Genomic DNA, 21,710 nt, shown 5'->3' with positions numbered 1-21,710 from the left:
GTTGTTTAAATATAGTAAAAACAATATGACCTTATTAAAATAAAACAGAAATACGTGCCTTTAACAAATTTTCACATTTAATATACAACAAGGCTTGCACATAACTAATAAATATAATGGTATATAATTGAGGAGCATTGTTGTTTTCCAACAAATTAATAAGTGTGCCCTTCTTGAAAACACAGAGAATAGTTTATTTTCTATTATAATCCTTATGCCACTTTAAATAGCACAATCTTAAGTACAATATTCACCTGAATAAGAATAAATATGAATTAAGATTGATGACTTCCATAGTCTTAAAGTTATATTTCCCTCCATATATGATAAAAAAGGAAATTAGTATTTATTAGTGCAGGAAAATCTAAGAAGCCATCACTATTTCTGTACTATTCATATGTAGTACAAAATCCCCCCAGTCTGTGCAAGGTCTGATTTCCCTGGCCACAATTTAAAGCACTGAGCCAACCCAAGTATTTAACAAACTGAGTACGAGCCACAAAACATTACCAAGCAACAGCAAAATCAGTTGTAAATCAATCTCAATTCCTAGAAAAAAATTTTATAGGTTATATCACCTAGTTGACAACACACACAGTAACCAAAACGTAATTGAGGCACCAGAACTTGGGTCCCACATTCATGGAATAACAGCATGTCCTCTTAAACACAATCTCACTGAGAATCAGTTTTCTTCTATGATTTGACAAAATAATCAACATACTGTGAAGATCACTTGAGGTCACATATGTACATACATTTTGAAAACTGTAAAGCAGTTTATACATATGTGTTAGCTTGTTAAAAATTTAAATGTGTCTATTTTCCAAACAATATTTTTTGATTTGAAAGTTAAAACAGCCTCTTGAAAAAAAAAAATCATTAAAATCTGTTATAATATTCCATTTTTTAAAAAAATAAAAATTCTCTTTACTTTAAAAAAATTACATTTGTCAAAAAAAAAAAACGCTACAAAAAACAAGTCATACTTCATTTATGTTTAGACAGTATTAAAAAGCACTTGAAATAAAAGTATGTACAGTTAGCTTGTAATTCTATTTTAACAATTTTTATTTAAATGGACAACTTCTATGGAACTTTACCTTGTTTATATTTCATGCAGCATCAAAGAAAGCAATCAGTGCATTTTGGTCATAACTGTCCAGAATTTCCAGTAAAAGAGGCACTTTGGTTTTTACATTGGTGCCTTTAAACTTGAACTTATCTATGAAAAGATCGGTGATCATGCCTACAAAGAAAAAAGGATAATTTTCTGTCATTGATTAATTCTATTAACCACACTTTATTTAATGAAAGTGACTGCTTGAGAATTTCTTAGCACCTGTAATTTCTATTGTTTAACATACACAACTAAAAGGATTGGTGCATTAAAAAATATTTATTTGGGGGGGATTTTACAGCAAATTTCAAAATATAAATCATTTGGCTAATAACTCTCTTAACAACTGGTTACAAGCTATTAGTTCAGACAATCAACTGCTGGCCAGTTTTGAATTCCTATCAGTATATATAAAATTACAAGTGGTTTTCTTTTTTTCCCCACCAGTTTGACCATTTTGACATAGTGTAGACAGATTTTGTTCCTTACAGCTTTATTTGAAGTAAAATTCTTAGGATTTGACTTGAAGACAAATATTTCTAGATTCAAAGATATGGACATATGTACAGTAGAAATAATTCAAGCTGTCAAAGCCTTTATCTAAAGCCTCTAAGTTGTGTTTCATAGTTTTTCATATTTTAGTAAGATAATAAAAGGAATATACCATATGTATGGCATAATACTCATGGAAAGTAAGTGGCAGCATCTGACAACAAAACAACATTTCTGCAACAAAATGTATGAATATTCACACTAAGTGGAATTTTAAAAAACCTCATAGCAGTTTATGTGAGGTTCTGTTATTAATTCAGATCAAGTTAGATTTATTGCCAAATGATTTATCAAAAAATGCTTTTGATTTCAAAGCTTTCTGGACTGCAAAATTAGTGATAAGAGATGGCAGTTCTGTACCACCCTTCTTCTAGGTTATTATGAGGATAAAAGATCATGTGCTTGCCACATGGTAAATATTAAGATATCGGATATTATTGTTATAGCTTGTGAGCAAGTCTTTGGGCATAAAATAAAACCAATTGACTCCATAGAAGACTTGGCACAGTGCAAAAAGCATGCATCTTGGGGCAAGGAGGTCCTAATGAAGGCTTTGCTACTAGCTACTTATGTGGCAAATTCTTAAGTTCAGATTTCAGTTTTAAAAAATGTGAAAAACAGAGACAGCACCATCTATCTCGCAGCACTGTTGTAAGGATTAAATATCCCACCTGATTATAAAGATGTATAAATAAATAGGTATACTATGCATATCAGGTCTTCTGTAAAGATTGAAAAAAAAATTTCCTTAAGCTGTTCTTTCCTTCCTCTCTCTCTGCCTCCTCACATCTCCCTCTTGCTCTTGCTTTTTCAATATACTGTGAAACACTCAACTTCTTGCCACCAAAGCAAAATGAATTTTAGACTATAAATTGACACAACACATATATAACCCTTATTCAATTTTGCATAAAAATATTAAATGCTGTATTTTGATATTTCAAAATAGCAATGAAAACTGAAAATTATGTGTATGTAATATAGCCTAAATTATAATGTTTCATAAGGTATCATACCAGGTTTCTTCATATATATAAATTAATTGCATTACATTTACTTCATTTGTTAATGTTTACTTGTATATTATCAAGTAAAAATATTAAACATTAAAACCAACTCGACAAAATACACTGTGCAGTACATTGGCTGTTACTGTTTCAGTCATGACTGCTGTAATCTTTGCCTATCTCCTTCCGCCTAGCTTCCCTCATGTGATCCTTTGCAAACAGCCAATAGAAAAGAATATGACAAGGTATGGTAGAATAGTGCACTAACCATAGAGTCTTTCAAGATGTGCAGGTTGCTTTTTGTATTCTTCCTGTAGGTGATCTGCCTCTTCTAGAATACAGCGATATTCTGGTATCAGAAAGTTTGTGTTTCCCTCATGAACCTGCAATTCCTTATTTAAAATAAAAAATAAAAGTACCTTAATTTCAAAATTTAGTCCAGTGTAAAGTGGACTTAAAGTATACAAATTTAAGTTCTTCACCATTTTAGAAATCTGATCACAATAAAATAATAATCATGAATCCATGGCAGACATACTTACTTTTAAAGCATCAATTAACTGCACTTTCTTAGCCAAAAGCAACTGGTACTCCAGCTTTGGGTGGATTAGCTTTAATGTGTGTTTGACTGATACTTCATTTATCTCTAGAAGAAGTTGAGGCAGGGACAATTAGATAAGTCACTTTGATCAGGAACATTCTTATTGTAACAACAACCCCCCCAAAACAGAAAGAATGATTCTTTTTATGCTTTTCTTTTACCATAAGATATGTTGAGGTTAATTTTCCTTTTTGTAGCTTCTTTAGAGAGCACATCTTTTAGGATGGATATAGTAGAAATGTTGTCAGATTTAAAAACTCCTTCGCCTTTTCTGTAAAATTAATATTTTTAAAGAAACAGTTTTAGAAGGAAGTACATCCAATAAATATGTCCCGTAAACACATATTTTGTGACTAGAACCTTGTGTTTAGACTTCATTTAATTTTAAATTTCTTTATATACACATCTCACTATTAATGTAAAGCATATTTAAACATATAAACTACTACTGTTGTAGTAATTCAAGTTCTAAACATACTTGTAAAACTGAGTACAAGATGTTAGACATATGCCTCCTAAAGATATGACAATTTAAGTCCTTCACTTAAAACTTTTTTATTCATTTTCACTAATAAAATTTCTAATAGCTAATACCTTATATATATAAAATACATTTAGAACTGCTTACTTTCATATAAGTTCTTATGTAACACATAGATTAACAGCATGACTCCATGCTTCATCCTTAAATATCAAACCTAAGAGTAACATCTATAATCACAGGACCCTTCTTTTTCTTTAGGGAACCCCTTTGTCCTCTCTCTCTCTTTTTCTCTCTCCCCTCCTCATAGTTTCATTGGCCTCAACCCTATTTCTGGGACTTCAGGAAGAAGCTTTTACCAGTGTGCTTCATGACCACAGTGGTTCATGTTTTAACTATGATAATCAATCGTGGGACTTTTATTGGAACTAGTGGCAAAGCAAGGCTATGGTAGCTGAAAAGACAAAAGGCTGGATGGAGGTGTTGTTGGCCCCCATGGCACCACACAGGAAAACCAAGAGCAGACAGAATCAGAGTTGAGCAATGAAAAGTGATGAAGTCTTAGAATGGAGAGGGTTAAAGGGATCAGTTAAGCTTCTGATCCAGTTGTGTCTGAAGCAGACTACTTAGTTATACAAGCTGATAAATTCCTTTTATTTGGTTAATCCTGCTTACATTTGGTTCCTTTTTATGATGACCAAAATTTTCCTAATTAATATATACTATCTTTACGTATTCAATGTGGCCTTTTTATTTGGTTTCATATTGACTAACTGTAGACAAATGCGAATTCTTTTTTTCTAGAAAGATTAATAATACACACTTATTTTGATCCCAATTATATTTTAGAAATCATGAGATTTTTTCCCACTAGTCTTCAACTTTAATGAAATTTCACATTAAATACATATATGGTACCTGGCACTGTAGAATGACTTACACAGTTTATCTTCCTTTAAGCATTACAATTCAGTGAAGTAAGTGCTATTATTTCCATTCCTCAGAAAAGAAACTGAAACTCACAAAGTAATATAGCTAAGGTCGAATAGCTGGCAAGTCACAGACTCAGATTCAAACCTAAGTATGTCTGTCTCCAAAGTATATACTTCTATACTTCTTCAATATATATTTCTTAACCAGGTACCCAAAAAACATGTATTGAGTGTACCACTATGTCCAAGGGGCTTCCCAGCTGGCTCAGTGGTAAAGAATCTGCCTGCAATGCAGGAGACCTGGGTTAGATCCTTGGGTTGGGATGATTCCCTGGAGGACATGGCTACCCACTCCAGTATTCTTGCCTGGAGAATCCCCATGGACAGAGGAGGCTGGCCAAGTGCAGTCCATGGGGTCGCAAAGGAGTTGAACATGACTTAGCGACTAAACAACACTCTGCTCAAAGCCATGTGTTAGACACATGAGGATACAAACAAAAATAATAAAGAAATAAACTCTGCCCAGAAGCTTACAATCTGGTTTAGAGGCTAGCTTGCATAAAAATTATTACATACTTCAAACAAGTAACAATAAAAATCTAAGACAGGTAAGAATAAAATGCTACAGGAAGAAAGAGCATCTAGGAAAACTTCAAAACTGTAGCTACTGAGTTGGACCTTCAAAGATAAGCAGAGTTTTGACTGTTAAGAAAAGAATATTTAAGGATACAGAATGATAAAAAGCAAAGATGTGCTATTGTAAAAATATATAACATGCCAGGGGCCTCTCAAATTGTCTACTATGATTAAAGTGTGAGGTTCGCTGTCATACTCCAAAACAGAAGTCATGATTCTAGGCTTAGACACAGATAAGATCCCCTGGAGGGTACAGTGAAATGGTCCCTCAGAACTGATGCTAAAACCAATTATATAAGCAAGATTTGGGGAAATAAATATATATAAAAAATAAAACCAATTAGATTTCTGTAGAGTTCTTGGTCCCAAAGGCTATATTCAAAGGTAAAATTACGTGTTCACTGCTGTTTGCTGAACTTAGTGTGGTAAAGTCTCAGCTAGAAAGCAGGAAGTAGAATACCTCAGTAAACTGCTCAGGGAAACAATCAAGAGACAGAAACAGAGGGAAGATAAGAAGCCCTCTCCCCTCCAAACAACAAAATTAAAATAAAAACAAAAGATCAAACAGACAATACCAACCTATAGCTGTGAGAGAATGAGAAAAATTATAAGGGTACAAAGTCAAAGCAGATTACAGAGAAATCAGCCTTATCCAACACATTCTGAAAAAGAACAGAGGAGAAGAAAATTCTGGCCTCCACTATATTCAGAAACAGAAAGTAGGGAGGCCTATGGGAGGGAGTGACAGTGAACAGGGCAGGAGGGCAACTGTGAGCTGGAGGAAGAGTGTTAGAGAATGATGACCTTCACTTCATGATGTGGTAGCTTCAAAAGCCTGCATGTTCTAAGATTTCAAATTCTGAGCCATTTCTTATTTTTGCATAAAGAAACTCAATGGTCATTCTTCTTGTAATTCAAAATGGAATTAGGATAAATGTTCATTTCAGTTTGGGAAGGACTTGCATGTTTACAATGTCTTCACATTAATCAAATCTTTGATGTCAATAAAATGTTAAAGTTTTCTTCATGAAGTTCTATGTATTTCTAAAAAAAGAGCATTCCCACATATTTTTATGAATATTTTGTTATTGTTTCTCTGAAACATTTTTAAAAAATAATTTATTTTCTAACTGGTTAGGGTTGAGAATGGGAAACATATTGATCTTTCATATTTATTGCTGCTGCTGCTGCTGCTAAGTCGCTTCAGTCGTGTCTGACTCTGTGCGACCCCATAGACAGCAGTGCACCAGGCTCCCCCGTCCCTGGGATTCTCCAGGCAAGAATACTGGAGTGAGTTGCCATTTTATTCTCTTAATCCCACTTGCTTTTCAGTAGATTCTCTTGAACAGTATAGTTTTCAAATTATATTATTTGCAAATTACTGTCTTAAAACATATGAAAATTTAGAAGTTCCATTTATGTAAAAACACGTGTGAAACACAAATAAGTTTTATTCACCTGTAGGTACTTTCAAGTTGTGTATCCAGGAAGGTGTTCTGAAAATAAAATGTCACACATTCTCCTGCTGGAGGTTTTTCAGGAACTTCAGGCATGCAAAAAACCACCCAGGAGTGAAGTTCAGAAAAACTGAACTGGCCTGTCAAAGTCAATGTATTCATGGGTCTGCAATTTAATAGAAGTGCACATATTTGTGTGGGAATACATAGAGGTATTATATGTACTTAATACATTAAAAAATAGGATTTTGCAATAGTAGTTACAAACATAAAAGCAGCCATTTAATTGAAAAATTAATTTCTCAGGTTAATCTTACCCATCAGATAAACATTTTGCTATACCTGTACTTTAACAGTTAAATGACATAAATAGCTTGTTTTCATTATAACATGCCTTTACAAATAAAAATTCAGTTTATTTAGGTCAATTCCATTTTTAATAAGTTCATCTAGTATTTTTACTATACAAACTACAAAACATACTTACACAAGGTAAGGAAAAAAATCAGCATAATGTGACAGCAAAGAACTGGGCTTTTTAAAGACAGATAGATGTAGGTTTGAAACACTAGCTGCATGCCACTAGGAAAGTTAAGGAATGATACCTTCTATTTTGCAAGGATATGGAATTAAATTTCTATCCTGCAAATCACACATATACATAAAAGGTTGTAAAGAAAATTAAATGTAAAATGAATCAAATGGATAGTTAAGAAAATACAAGTTTATCAAATTAAAGGTACAGAAAGAATTTTAAGAGAATACAGAATAGAAGAAACTTTTGAGATCTCCACACCAACCTTATTTTCAGATTAAAAAAAAAACAACCAAAACCCACAGAGTTAAATTATTTCCATAATGTCATGTAGGAACATATATAAGACTATAATCCAAGGACAGCCCAGCTCAAATCAGCCTCTAAAAGAAGACAAAGACTCATCTCTATTAAAAATATTAACACAGGTATCCCCCGCTTTTTGAAAGCTCACTTTATGCCACTTTGATTTTATGTAAGGCCTACATGAGTACCTATTTTCAGTAGCCAAAAAAAAATCCAAAGAGGATTTTTGCTTTTACAAAAAAAGGTACAAAGCAAAAATAGCCTCAGCATCTGTTCTGCAGCGAGCTGTTAGAGAAGTAGCCCGCACCCCAGCAGCACCGAGAAAGGCCCACCAAGCTCCTCCTCCAGGAGCTACACTCAGCTCTGAGCACCAGGCGGCAGAGCTCTGAACTCTGTGAGCATCTGTGCTTTATCGCAATTGAGTCTAAGCATCCATTAGCAAGATGTGTCCTAAGGTAACTGCTTCTCTGCTTTATGCTATTTTGGCATATGAAAGGTTTCATTAAAATGCCCTACTTTCAGATAGCGGGGGAAATCTGTACATAGCATTTAATATTTTTTTTAAGTACAAATTTGCTACCAGAATAAAATAACAAGTTTATATGCATCATGTAATATCCTGAAAATAAACTCTCCCTTTGTCCTACCTGTCATGATCAATAAAGTGAGTTCTTTGATGGAGTGAAAGGGGTTTGATATGGTACTGGCGGACCTGACATGTTTTGGGTTGAATTCTTGGAGTCACATATGCTTGAAGTGTGCCATACTGGCCTTCAATTGAGCGAATCTGATTCAACACAAAAGAGGAAAGAAAATAAGAATAATCTAGCAACATAATGCCATCTTTAAAATGTTCAACACAAGTAATCAAGTACTTAGGCTTTAATTTCTTCTGTAACACACTGATGGAAATAATGACATTCTATTCAACAGGAACTTTTTACCACTATAGTCAAAGAAGATTTTAAAAGATTTTAGCAATCAAAAGCAAAATTAATCCATCTGTAAGTCATCCCTCTGACCTGAACCTCCACAGGAGACACTCAAACACTCCAAGGAGGTATGCTTGCTCCTTGGAAGAAAAGCTATGACCAACCTAGACAGCATATTAAAAAGCAGAGACATTACTTTGTGAACAAAGGTCCATATAGTCAAGGCTGTTGTTTTTTCAGTGGTCATGTATGGATGTGAGAGTTGGACTATAAAGAAAGCTGAGCGCCGAAGAATTGATGCTTTCAAACTGGTGTTGGAGAAGACACTTGAGAGTCCCTTGGACTGCAAAGAGATCAAACCAGTCCATCCTAAAGAAAATCAGTCCTGAACATTCAGTGGAAGGACTGATGCTGAAGCTCAAACTCCAATACTTTGGCCACCTGATGTGAAGAACTGACTGGGAAAGACCTTGATGCTGGGAAAGACTGAAGGCAGGAGGAGAAGGGGACGACAGAAGATGAGATGGTTGGATGGTGTTACTGACTCGATGGACATGAGTTTGAGTAAACTCTGGGAGTTGGTGATGGACAGGGAAGACTGGTGTGCTGCAGTCCATGGGGTCACAAAGAGTCGGACCCGACTGAGTGACTGAACTGAGCTGAAGTCATCCCTACCACAGAATTTATAGATTTGTCATTCCAAAAGATAAACATTCTCATACACCACCTTATCACATCTAAAAACATAGGTGTATAATACACTGTATAAGAGTCACATTAAAAAATGGTAAAAATTTAGACATTTTTGTTGAAAGGATAAGTGAGTCAATAACTAAACACTTCATTCTCTCAGAAATGGGGGCATTACAGCATATGGCTATTATAAAAATCTATTGCAAGGGACCTTCTCTGGCGGTCCAGTGGTTAAGAGTCTGCCTTCCAATGAAGGAGATACGGGTTTGATCCTAGTCAGGGAACTAAGATATCATATGCCACAAAGGGACTAAGCCTGTGAGCTGCAGCTACTGAGTCCAAGCTCTCTAGAGCCTGTGTGTCATAACAAGTGAAACCCTCGCTCTGCAGCTAGAGAAACCTTCATGCTGCAATGAGGAGCTTGTGCAGCCAAAAATTTTTTAAAAAATCTATTGTCAGAAAAAAAAAATGTTTCCAATAACTTAATTCTTAACTTTCTATGAAAACAGAAAAGCATACTCATAATCTAATTATGACATATGTGGATTAGGAAATTCTTTGTACCTTTTTAGTTGGATATCCTGAGAATTTAAAACACTTATAGAAAACTCTAATTCATATAACTGTGAAGACATAATTTTAGAGGAATTAGAAAGCAGTCCAGCTTCATGCATTGGGGAAGGAAATGGCAACCCACTCCAGTGTTCTTGCCTGGAGAATCCCAGGGATGGCGGAGTCTTGTGGGCTGCCATCTATGGGGTTGCACAGAGTTGGACACGACTGAAGTGACTTAGCAGCAGCAGCAGCAGCCAACTTCTCTCTCCTGCCACCCCTTTCAACTCCTCCCTGCTCTAGTTCATGAAACGGACTGCAGAACCTCTTATATTACAAAGGCAGCTTCTCTAATCTAACTGACATATCAACTCATACTTTCCGTGGCATGTGAGGAGGGGAAAACAAATCAATGTTTTACCTAAATGGGAAACATAAATAAAAATTTAAAGCAAGAATTTTTTGCAAATGTTACACTAAAAATATTTCTCTGAATGCAAAGACAGAAAACATAAGGAAAGGATAAAGAATAAAAATACAGAAGGAAAATAAAAAATCCATCTGATAAAGCTATATCTTTAGGGCTTCTTTTTAAGGGGTAAGCTTAAACTGGTACATAAATTTTTCCACATAAATTCATAATTAGCATCAGTTCAGTTCAGTCACTCAGTTTTGTCCGACTCTTTGTGACCCCATGAACTGCAGCACACCAGGCCTCCCTGTCCATCACCAACTCCCGGAGTTTACCCAAACTCATGTTCATTGAGTCAGTGGTGCCATCCAACCATCTCATCCTCTGTCGTCCCCTTCTCCTCCTGCCCTCAATCTTTCCCAGTATCAGAGTCTTTTCAAATGAGTCAGCTCTTCACATGAGGTGGCCAAAATATTGGAGTTTCAGCTTCAGCATCAGTCCTTCCAATGAATATTCAGGGATGACATCCTTTAGAATGGACTGGTTGGATCTCCTTGCAGTCCAAGGGACTCTCAATAGTCTTCTCCAACACCACAGTTCAAAAGCATCAATTCTTTGGTGCTCATCTTTCTTTATAGTCCAACTCACATCCATACATGACCACTGGAAAAACCATAGCCTTGACTAGATGGACCCTTGTTGACAAAGTAATGTCTCTGCTTTTTAATATGCTGTCTAGGTTGGTCATAACTTCCCTTCCAAAGAGTAAGCGTCTTTTAATTTCATGGCTGCAGTCACCATCTGCAGTGATTTTGGAGCCCAGAAAAATAAAGTCAGCCACTGTTTCCACTGTTTCTCCATCTATTTGCCATGAAGTGATGGGACCAGATGCCATGATCTGTTTTCTGAATGTTGTAATTAGTATAACACAGGGAATATAGCCAATATTTTATAATAACTATAAACAGTATAATTTTTAAAAAAGAACACAATTGTTCACGTTTTTAAAAAGTCATAATGTTTTCTCATTATATACTTCATATTCATTATTTTAAAAATCCAAACAATGAAGAAAAATTAGGATTAACATATGAGTCATCTGAAATTCTACCACCTAGAGATGATCATTATTGCTATTTTGATAGTCAACCTTTCATACATCTCTCTATGCACATGTACAAAAATAAATGCATAATTTTACATAAATAAATTCTATTTATATCATAGACAGCTTTGTTTTTATTTCTAATGTCTTCCCTTATCTCTGCCTCTCCTAATACTATCATCTCCCTCCCCCTCACATCCCACCCAAACCTTCCCCCTATTGTATGACCTATCATATCAGACAGCTATGATTCTTTTTATATATTTCTTCATATTATAGATAATATGTATATACATATATAGAACTTTTATCTGCATTTTGCGTTTTTCATGGAATTTGCTCTACATTAAAAGGAATAGATCAGCTCATTCTTTATTGCAGCTGTGCAATATTCTATGGAATGGATAAACAGCTACTTATTCAAACATTAAATACTGAGTGTTCACTTTGATTCCACCTTTCTGCTTCTACAAACAATGCTGCAGTTAATTATACATATATCTGTGGGTACACTACTATGACTTTATTGCTATGAAATAGATTCCAACAAGTAGGGCTATAGCCTATTTTACCAAAGTGGCTTTAACAATTATTTACTTCAGCTATGATTGACAGTGTCCTTTTCCTCATCCTGTCACTAATGATGATGCTTTCTCTAAATTTTTGCCAATTTGTTAGACAAGCATAAACTGGAAGTTCCTTAACCAGATGTGAAAGAGTTATTGTGTAATAGCATCTCTCTTGAAAAAAATCTTACTTTGAGTCTCAGAACATCATCCTTAATTTTGGGATTATAAATGTACCAATTTTTTTTTTTAAATCTCACACTAAAAACTAAAATATATGTGTGCTAAAAAGAGTATTTAATTATAAAAATGATTATCCTAGTACATTGCAAAAGGAAACTTCAAAGATTTTCCCTGGAATAGATAGATAGTAATGCCATCACTGAATGCAATCAGAAAAATCCAAATAATAGGAAAATACAGGGCAAATGCTCAGATACTTCAGTAACCAAATTACCTTATTTGGACTATGGCTGAATCAAATGTTAAATTAAAAGCAAAAACCACTACACTAAACATTTGATGATACTAAGGAATTATTAATTTTTATTTGGTTTGATAACAGTATTGTGATTAGGGTTAAAAAGAGTTCTTATCTTTTAAACATATATCCTGAAATACTTACAAAAAAAATTACATCCTGTATCTGCTTCAAAATAATTTGGAACAGAGAGTGACAGCATAAATAAGATTGTTATGAATTGATCATTGCTTAAGCAGGAATCATTACTCTTATGTATGTTTGAAACTTTCCATAATAGAAAATTAGAAAAAAATATTTCCAGCTAGAGGAAATTTAGGATTGGTAAAAATTTTAGTGAATGTAATTAGTTGAGTGTTAATAGAAGAGACAGTGGTTTGGGCTGAATTAAAATCAAATAGGTAAAGAATCCACCTGCAATGCAGGAGACCTGGATTCAATCCCTGGGTTGGAAAGATGCCCCTGGAGAAGGGAATGGCAACTGACTCCAAGATTCTTGCCCAGAGAATTCCATGGTCAGAGAGCCTGGCAGACTACGGTTCATGGGGTTGCAAGGAGTTGGATACATCTGAGCAACTAAGCACAGCACAGCACAGAAACCTCAGATTCTCAAAAACAGGTCATTCAAAAGACATTATTCAAAATGCTTGTTTCAGGGAGAAATTTAATGCAAAGAAATGATATCACATGTTGCAAGATTTACCAAGGAAAAAGAAAGTTCGAACTTTCAAGTAAAGGTAATTTCAAACATTTTTACCTTGAGCTCTAGTCTTGTGGTATTTGCCTGGCACCGGTAAGTGGCGAGGAGAAAATTGTCATTTGACTAGGAATAATTCAGAAGTTGAGGAGAAGAATGAATCCATGTCTTTAAGAATAACAACAGCATCAATAATAATAACTGTTATCATTTTACTGAGCACCTATCATTTGGGTGGCACTGTGCTATGAGCTTTATGCTTATTCCTATAAACAACCCTATGTGGGAAGCTTTAACCGATGAAGAAAAGGGTGAAGAGTTAGGTAACTTTCCTAAAAGCCAGTAAGTAATAACACTGGAATTCAAATTCATATCTATAGCTCAGTGCTCTTTCCATCTTGAATCTCTCCCATAACATTTAAAAATATTAATTGTCCTTCCAAAAATTTAACTGATAGTGCAAATCCCTTATGTTTATATTATAAAGGCAAAAAACATAAATGTTCAGTGTTGAACGTATTTGATTTTCACACATACATACAGACAACTTAGAAATATCTCATCTATGTATTTCCAGCAAATAGCACAGTGTCAAGTAGACCATAGGCATTCAATAAATGTTTGTTGAATAAAATTGGAGAGGTTACTTCATATAACTTCTTGAAATAGAATAACTACTAAAAACAAAAAAAAAAAGTATTTCTGGGTGCATGAATTGCAAAATCAGACAAAACAACATGAACTATTTGATATGCAATTTTCATGTACTGATATTTCCCTATTTTTAATAAATACCTGAAGAAATAAAAGGAACGCTACTATTAAAAGAAAATTCAAATGTTTTAAACTCAGCAAGCACAGAGGATAAGTCAACTTAAAAATAAATATGCTTTTGTGTAATTAAAAACAAATGTTATGCATCTCAGTGCTTATAGATAAAATGACTAATTAAAAGAGATAAAATGTCTGGAGTTAGGTTTGGGATGGGGAGAAGAGGGTAAAGAGCAGAAAACAAGACTGACCATATGTTAAAGTTAGTGAGGAGTTCATGGAGGTTGTGCTATTCTTTCTCCTTTCGTGTATGTTTGAAATCTCTATAAGATTTTTTAAGTCATCATTCTAGAAAACAGGTTTTAAATTGGTATAAAATACTCGAATCCTGCATTGATATAAACAGGCTAGTTTTTCACTGTAACTTAGGAATTAAAGATCTGAAGTTCATACTAACTTGATTTTTTTTAATGATCATAAAAACGTAGGTCTTAATCATTTGTATCTTATTCTCAAACAGGGATGGCAAGGCATATATGATAACAATACAACTGCTTTTTGATAAATCTCTTATCAAAAAAAAGTTTTACTCTGAAATTATTTTGAAAATTATTCCCTAATATAACTATCAACTTTGTTCTTTATCTATTCTTTTTATCCTTCTCTTTTTAATGCCAGCTCCAGTCAGACTTTCTTCTCTGGCTCGCCTTCCCTAGACCTTTTCTGTACCCCAACTTCTCCTCAGGACCTGCACCTAGCGCCAAGACTTCTAGCCGGCTAGTACCACGTAGAGGGAAGTGAACGGCAAATGCATCCGAAAGCTCAGATATGGGCTCATCCTGGGTACTCTGCACAGAGTAGGTGTTCGATAAATGTCTACTGAATGAAGGGTAAGCAAGAGTCAGCAAGAAAAAGTGCGGAAAGGCAGGCAGATGGAACAGATCATGTTTAACTGTAGGAATGTGTGAAACTATATAGCATTTTGAAGAAATTTTAAGAACTTCAGTTTGGCAGAAATCATGTGCCTGGGAGGGAAGGTAGCAGCTGGTGAGAGATTAAGTTGGAGTTGTAATCAGAGCTGAATTATGGAAAGCTTTTATGCTACAGTGAGAGGTCTAGACTTACATGCAGCTCAGGAAAGGTTTTAAAAGGTTGTGAGAAGAGAAATGACACAGTGATGTTTGTACTTTAGGAAGGTCTCTTGGATGGAAGTGCACAGCATCTCCTGTGATTGACAGGCAATACTGAAGGCAGAGAAACTGGTGAATGAGTAGCTGAAGCAAGCATGGTGAGAGCTGGAAGGTTAACAGAAGTGGAAATGAAGCAAAGTAGACAGCTAAGAGCAAGGGAGCGAGAACTGACAGAAATCAGTGACTACAGTAGTTTCCCCTTTATCTGTGGTTTTGCTTTTTGGGGTTTCAGTTACCCATGCTCAACTGTGGTCTGAAGATATTAAATAGAAAATGCCAGAAATAAGCAACTCATGTTTTGCTTACAGAATCACACACCATTCTGAGTAGTGTGATGAGAACTTGTAACATCCCACTCCATCTCATCTGGGACGTGAATCAGTCCTTTATCCTGCATATTCATGTCATATATGCTACCTGCCCGTTAGTCACTTAGTAACCATCTCTGTTATCAGATGACATGTTGTGTTCAGGTAACCCATGTTTTACTTAATGATAGCTCCAAAGTGCAAAAGTAATGATACTGAAAAAAAACACAGTATTATTCAAGGGTTCCGTAGTATTTATAATTTCAGGCATCCACTGGGGCTTTTAGAATGCACAGTATCTCCAGCAGATAAGAGGGAGGGATCCACTATAACTGGATTAAACAGATAAGAAAAAAGGAAAGAATTTAAGACAACACTCCAGTTTCTAGATTATCTGAATACAGAGAAAGAGAATACAAACAGATTTTGAGGGAAAGGTTATGGAAGGAAATATTGAAGGAACATTGACCCTAATAGCATTTACAGGTTTCATACAAAATGGCATAATGAAAATGAAAGCATCTCAAGAATTCTTTATATTTTTTACTCACCTCAGAATCACAGCTGCTAAAGCTGACAACAGCAGAATTTTTATCCACATCAAGTAAATCTATTGGAACATCACTCTACAATCAATATTAAAAGGAAAAGAAAGGTTCAGGTAGAAAACTAGAAATTTTCCAACACATATTTTCTCTTAGGGTTTTCTTTGGTTCTAGTTTATGTTAATCTCTAAATATGAGAGTATGAACTCTCTTAACTTATATTTGATAATACCTACTTCTAGAAAATAAATATAATATGAATAAATGTCATATTATGACTTATTTTCTAATTTGGATTAATCAGAGATTACAGATTTTAATCTCTCACTGCTCTTTTTAAAATATAGTCTTCTTAGACTTTTCTGTCAGTACTAAAAATGCTACCATGGGCTACATATGGTCATGTTTATCTTTGTGACCCCATGGACTATATCCTGCCAGGCTCCTCTGTCCCTGGGATTCTCCAGGCAAGAATACTGGAGTGGGTTGCCATGCCCTTCTTCAGAGGATTTTCCTGAGCCAGGGATCGAACCTGGGTATCTTATATCTCTTGTACTGGCAGTCAGGTTCTTTACCACTAGTGCCATCTGGGAAGCCCATGTTTATTTATATCAGTTCATTTTTATAATTTTTTATTCCACCTGTAACATAGAAAGAGGGTAATTCTTAATCTACTCTGGAGAAGTAGCTTCTAGAACAATGAGTTTGCACTGTGCTCTACATAAATGATGCACCTAGAGTTGTTCAGTGCAGCAGTCCCTGAGCTAACACTACTTAAGAGAAATTTCTGCCCTTCAGTTTTAATTAATAATCCTCCCCCTCCCCCATATCTTTTCAAACTTTGTCTTCTTCTTCCTCTTTACTCTTATTTTCCATTCATCTTTCTATCATCTTTTTCCACTCTCTATCTTCTAGTATAAGAAAAAAAATAATTAAATAAATTGAAAAATGGTGCTATACATTATTATCTCTAGGTTTCACCCTTCGGAATCATCTGCTTTGCCTATTGACCTATCTAGAAACTGACGGCTAATGAGCAGTCTGTACTGTAAACTCTTACTTTAGTATTTGGAACTTAAAGATCCTATTCAGGATATTAAATACTGAAGTTTTACAAATCACATCTCTGTTAAAATTTTCCTAAAGGCTATCCAAAGAACAAACTCCTAAATGTCCTTCCTCAATCTTTCTGAAACGTAAGTTCACCAGCCTTTTGTTTAATATGTATAGGGTGAAAGTAAAGATATAATTTAAATAATCTATAAGCAAACTGATTATCTAATGGAAGATTAAGATAAATGTTTAAAATCACTGTCTAAAACTAAAAGTGTCCAAAATAAATAGTGGACACTAAAATAGATCCAGTCATAAAACAAAGAAATTATGCATTTTACTTACCTGTATTAAGACATTATCTATCGCTGTCTGCACCTCTAAGATAAGGCTGTAGCTGGCATCATCTTTATTTAATGTAAACTTGTCATTTACACTAAATGAAGGTACTGCTGATTTTGCTTTGCTTGACTGAGAAGACTGTTGATATTTCTCTCTCTCCTGTAGCACTTTATACTGCAGCTGTTCCAATTCACTCCTAGAGGAAAATATAGAACTTCGTCACCTATAACCATTTGAGGTCCTCAGAATGTTTACAAAAATTTGACAGACATTTACTTCTGCAAAATGTATTTTTTAATTGGTTGCATTTGAACTGTAACAGAAATAGAAACAAAATTTTTGCTTCTATCACTGACCAACTGGTTCCATATTATCTATCTATAATCTAAAAACTAAAATATCTTCTCAGCCCCATACCAGCAATATTAATAAAGAGTTGTAAGAATCAAGGCAAGCTGCAAATACACATGAGTCTGGCTTCAGTTACATGTAGTACTAATCAGAAGACAAACTGATTGTTCTGGGGTAGAATAACTTAGATTTAATGAGAAGGAACAAAATGTGTGAAATCAATAAACATGTACCTTTCAGAAAAACATTAGAGTAGACAGACAACAAAGACTGCAGAGTATCAACGATAATCATAAGCCAGCTGAGTTCCACCAAGTGCTGGAGACTGAACTGTGCAGGCACTGCTTTGAGTTGCTCCAGTTAAAGGGAAAGGTCAAATGCAAACGAAGGAAACAGTAACTGGGAGAGCACAATATGAGGTTTAGCTACCTCAAGTTTAGAGGGAAAGTCTGGGAAGAATCTTGAAAGAGATTTGTGCAATTAACCAAGGAAAAGATTCATTCACTCAAGAAATATTTACTGAGTGACTCTATGAACAAAACAGACATAACCTTCTCATAAGCATACATTCCAGCGAAATCAGGAAGGGGTTGACTTAGTTATAAATATAAGGTATAGTACTGAGGGCATAAGATAGCAATTCATTAACTCTACTTGGTATCCTTACTGAAGAACATTAGAGCTTTCTCTCCTAGTGACTCTGGTGAACTGGTTTGTGGTGAACTGGTGGTGTGGCTTTAGTGAACTAGTACTTGTGGCAATTTGTTGCCTCAAAACTTCTGTAGCAACTACCACCAAAAAGAGATTGATTTTCACTCCCCCAAGAAGTTGGCAAGGGCTGAAGTAAGGAGAATAATCATTAAAAGTTGCACCACCTATGGACACCTTATCTTTGACAAAGGAGGCAAGAATATACAATGGAGAAAAGACAATCTCTTTAACAAGCGGTGCTGGGAAAACTCGTCAACTACTTGTAAAAGAATGAAACTAGATCACTTTCTAACACCATACACAAAAATAAACTCAAAATGGATTAAAGATCTAAACGTAAGACCAGAAACTATAAAACTCCTAGAGGAGAACATAGGCAAAACACTCTCTGACATACATCACAGCAGGATCCTCTATGACCCACCTCCCAGAATATTGGAAATAAAAGCAAAAATAAACAAATGGGACGTAATTAAAATTAAAAGCTTCTTGCACAACAAAGGAAACTATAAGCAAGGTGAAAAGACAGCCTTCAGAATAGGAGAAAATAATAGCAAATGAAGCAACGGACAAAAAATTAATCTCAAAAATATACAAGCAACTCCTGCAGCTCAATTCCAGTAAAATAAATGACCCAATCAAAAAGTGGGCCAAAGAACTAAACAGACATTTCTCCAAAGACGACATACAGATGGCTAACAAACACATGAAAAAGATGCTCAACATCACTCATTACCAGAGAAATGCAAATCAAAACCATGATGAGGTACCATCTCATGCCAGTCAGAATGGCTGCTATCCAAAAGTCTACAAGCAATAAATGCTGGAGAGGGTGTGGAGAAAAGGGAACCCTCTTACACTGTTGGTGGGAATTCAAACTAGTACAGCCACTATGGAGAACAGTGTGGAGATTCCTTAAAAAACTGGAAATAGAACTGCTATATGACCCAGCGATCCCACTGCTGGGCATACACACTGAGGAAACCAGAACTGAAAGAGACACGTGTACCCCAATGTTCATCGCAGCACTGTTTATAATGGCCAGGACATGGAAGCAACCTAGATGTCCATCAGCAGATGAATGGATAAGAAAGCTGTCATACATATACACAATGGAGTATTACTCAGCCATTAAAAAGAATACATTTGAATCAGTTCTAATGAGGTGGATGAAACTGGAGCCTATTATACAGAGTGAAGTAAGCCAGAAAGAAAAACACCAATACAGTATACTAACGCATATATATGGAATTTAGAAAGATGGTAATGATAAGCCTGTATGCGAGACAACAAAAGAGACACAGATGTATAGAACAGTCTTTTGGACTCTGGGAGAAGGCGAGGGTGGGATGATACGGGAGAATGGCATTGAAACATGTAAATTATCACATGTGAAACGAATCACCAGTCCAGGTTTGATGATATAGGGTGCTCAGGGCTGGTGCACTGGGATGACCCAGAGGGATGGGATGGGGAGCGAGGTGGGAAGGGGGTTCAGGATGGGGAACATATGTACACCCGTGGTGGATTCATGTCAAATGTATGGAAAAACCAATACAATATTATAAAGTAAAAAAATTAAAAAAAAAAGTTTCAGCAACTCCTACTTCTTCACTGTATGAAGCAATTTTCCTTGAGGCCCTTGTCATAGGACTTGTCAAACTGAACAGGCCGTGAAAGTGATCCTTGTGTCTAAAGGAGTTAACATTACTCATTTCCAGTAAGAAAACTTATAAGCCAAAGCTATAGATTCAGAAAGGTCCACAATAGCAGTGAATATTAGAATTAATGAGGAATAGAGCCATCTATATTGGCTACTTTCTAATGTCTATTAAAAAAAACACTATAATAGACAATGCAAAAACATATTCTTAGATTTTTCTTAGATTTTTGATCTAAGAAAAAATCAACATAGAAAAAAACACATAAAAAGTATATTTCTAACTCCAAATATTAATCAGCACTTACTGCTAATGTTCTCAAACTGATAAACTTTCACTTAAAAAGGTGATAAACTAATTAATTATATAATTTCTTCCAGTAAAATATACGGTACCAATAAGTAAGAAAAAAAAACAACAATCACATACTTCATGAAATGAAAAAAAAAAAAAAGGCAAACCAAAATCCAAAATTACCGTAAAGAAGAAATTTTATTCTGCATCTCCTGATTAAATTTTAGTTCTTCTCCTGGTCCACTTTCCTTATGAACAGGCTCTGTGGTCAGACCTGTAATCCAGCCTGTAGAGATGAATTAAATCGTACACCATTAAGTGCTGCCAGTGTTAAACCCAAAATGCATGCCCCTTTGTCCACCAACATCAACCTCATTTAGTTTTGGACTTATTATTTTTCAAAAAAGCATAAGCAAAACAAAACAAAACAAATCAAGCTGGAAGATATTCAAACTATAAGGAAATTACTTCAGATACCATTTTTGCTTTGCTTGAAATACTGTAATACTGCAATTAAAGAAATCCTTTACTTCTTAATTTATAACTTTAGTTTTCAGGGATGAAATAAGTCAACACAGTCTAGCAAATGCAAAAAAGAGCTGATGAGTAAGAGTTGTCTTTCAAAAATTACTTTCATGGAAAGTTAAAATCTCATATAACTATTGTGAAAATACAAAAATGACCAACTCAAAAGAAAGTAAGTTTTATAAGAAATGTACATAGTAACAAAACAAACTAAATTTCAGTAAATAATAATTTTTAAGTCAAAGGATATCATTTAATTTTCAAAGATACTAGAGATATACTAAACACTTTTAAAAAGCATTAATAAAGAAATTATTTTATAAATCAATAACACTCCTTTCTTTCTTATTTTTAACCAATAAAGCTTTTAATGCTATAGGTAAGGGTTACTTACTAATAAACTTTAAAAAAAATCAAAAGCACTTTATAAAATTTATATATTTTTAAAAGCAATTTATCAAATTTATATTTTTTAGATTGATTCTTTCAACTAGCTATTACGATTTTCATTTACCTTACCTGAGTATGTGGATACCACGATTTCGTCATAGCCATCTTTCCCTACACAACCACCCTGGATTGATGTGACACTCTCAGACAACGTCTACAATGAATTTAAATCAAGCACTTCATCAATAAAATTTCACAAAGTTAAATAAGCTACAAAACTTATTTTCCTATCTCCCAACATTCAATATATTTTTATTGAATACTTCTGAGATTGGAAAGGTGAAAATCCTGCACAAGTGGCCAGAAATTCCAGTGTTTTTCAATATGAGGAAAGGAGACTGAAAATGACTCATGTATCTGTGTGTACCACTCAGCTGCAGTAGTTATTAATAAGCAAAGATCATTTATTTATATAAAGAAGTAAATTCTTTTTAGAAAAACATT

At 34.7% G+C, this 21,710-nt stretch overlaps 1 protein-coding gene across 3 annotated transcripts in view; it reads right to left on the bottom strand.

Annotated features, from left to right (window-relative positions):
• Nucleotides 1–55: 55 nt before the first annotated feature.
• BBS7 (Bardet-Biedl syndrome 7) overlaps nucleotides 56–21,710 on the bottom strand; it is a 39,020-nt gene continuing 17,365 nt past the window's right edge. The window contains exons 9-19 of one of the 3 annotated variants that reach the window (XM_070791006.1): nucleotides 21,336–21,420; nucleotides 20,475–20,577; nucleotides 17,278–17,470; nucleotides 15,886–15,960; nucleotides 13,126–13,191; nucleotides 8,275–8,414; nucleotides 6,788–6,952; nucleotides 3,442–3,551; nucleotides 3,222–3,325; nucleotides 2,948–3,071; nucleotides 56–1,249 (exon numbers count right to left, since the gene is read on the bottom strand). In XM_070791006.1, the coding sequence (XP_070647107.1) occupies nucleotides 1,116–1,249; nucleotides 2,948–3,071; nucleotides 3,222–3,325; nucleotides 3,442–3,551; nucleotides 6,788–6,952; nucleotides 8,275–8,414; nucleotides 13,126–13,191; nucleotides 15,886–15,960; nucleotides 17,278–17,470; nucleotides 20,475–20,577; nucleotides 21,336–21,420 (1,299 nt within the window). In that variant the 3' untranslated portion in view covers nucleotides 56–1,115. The remainder of the gene's footprint in view (nucleotides 1,250–2,947; nucleotides 3,072–3,221; nucleotides 3,326–3,441; nucleotides 3,552–6,787; nucleotides 6,953–8,274; nucleotides 8,415–13,125; nucleotides 13,192–15,885; nucleotides 15,961–17,277; nucleotides 17,471–20,474; nucleotides 20,578–21,335; nucleotides 21,421–21,710) is intronic. The other 2 variants (XM_070791008.1, XM_070791007.1) reach the window with 2 other exon arrangements.

This window comes from Bos indicus, chromosome 6 (genome assembly GCF_029378745.1).
Source record: "Bos indicus isolate NIAB-ARS_2022 breed Sahiwal x Tharparkar chromosome 6, NIAB-ARS_B.indTharparkar_mat_pri_1.0, whole genome shotgun sequence".
NCBI lineage: Eukaryota > Metazoa > Chordata > Mammalia > Artiodactyla > Bovidae > Bos > Bos indicus.
The sequence above is the reverse complement of the archived record's forward strand: the minus strand, read 5'-3'. Positions and strand labels throughout refer to the sequence as shown.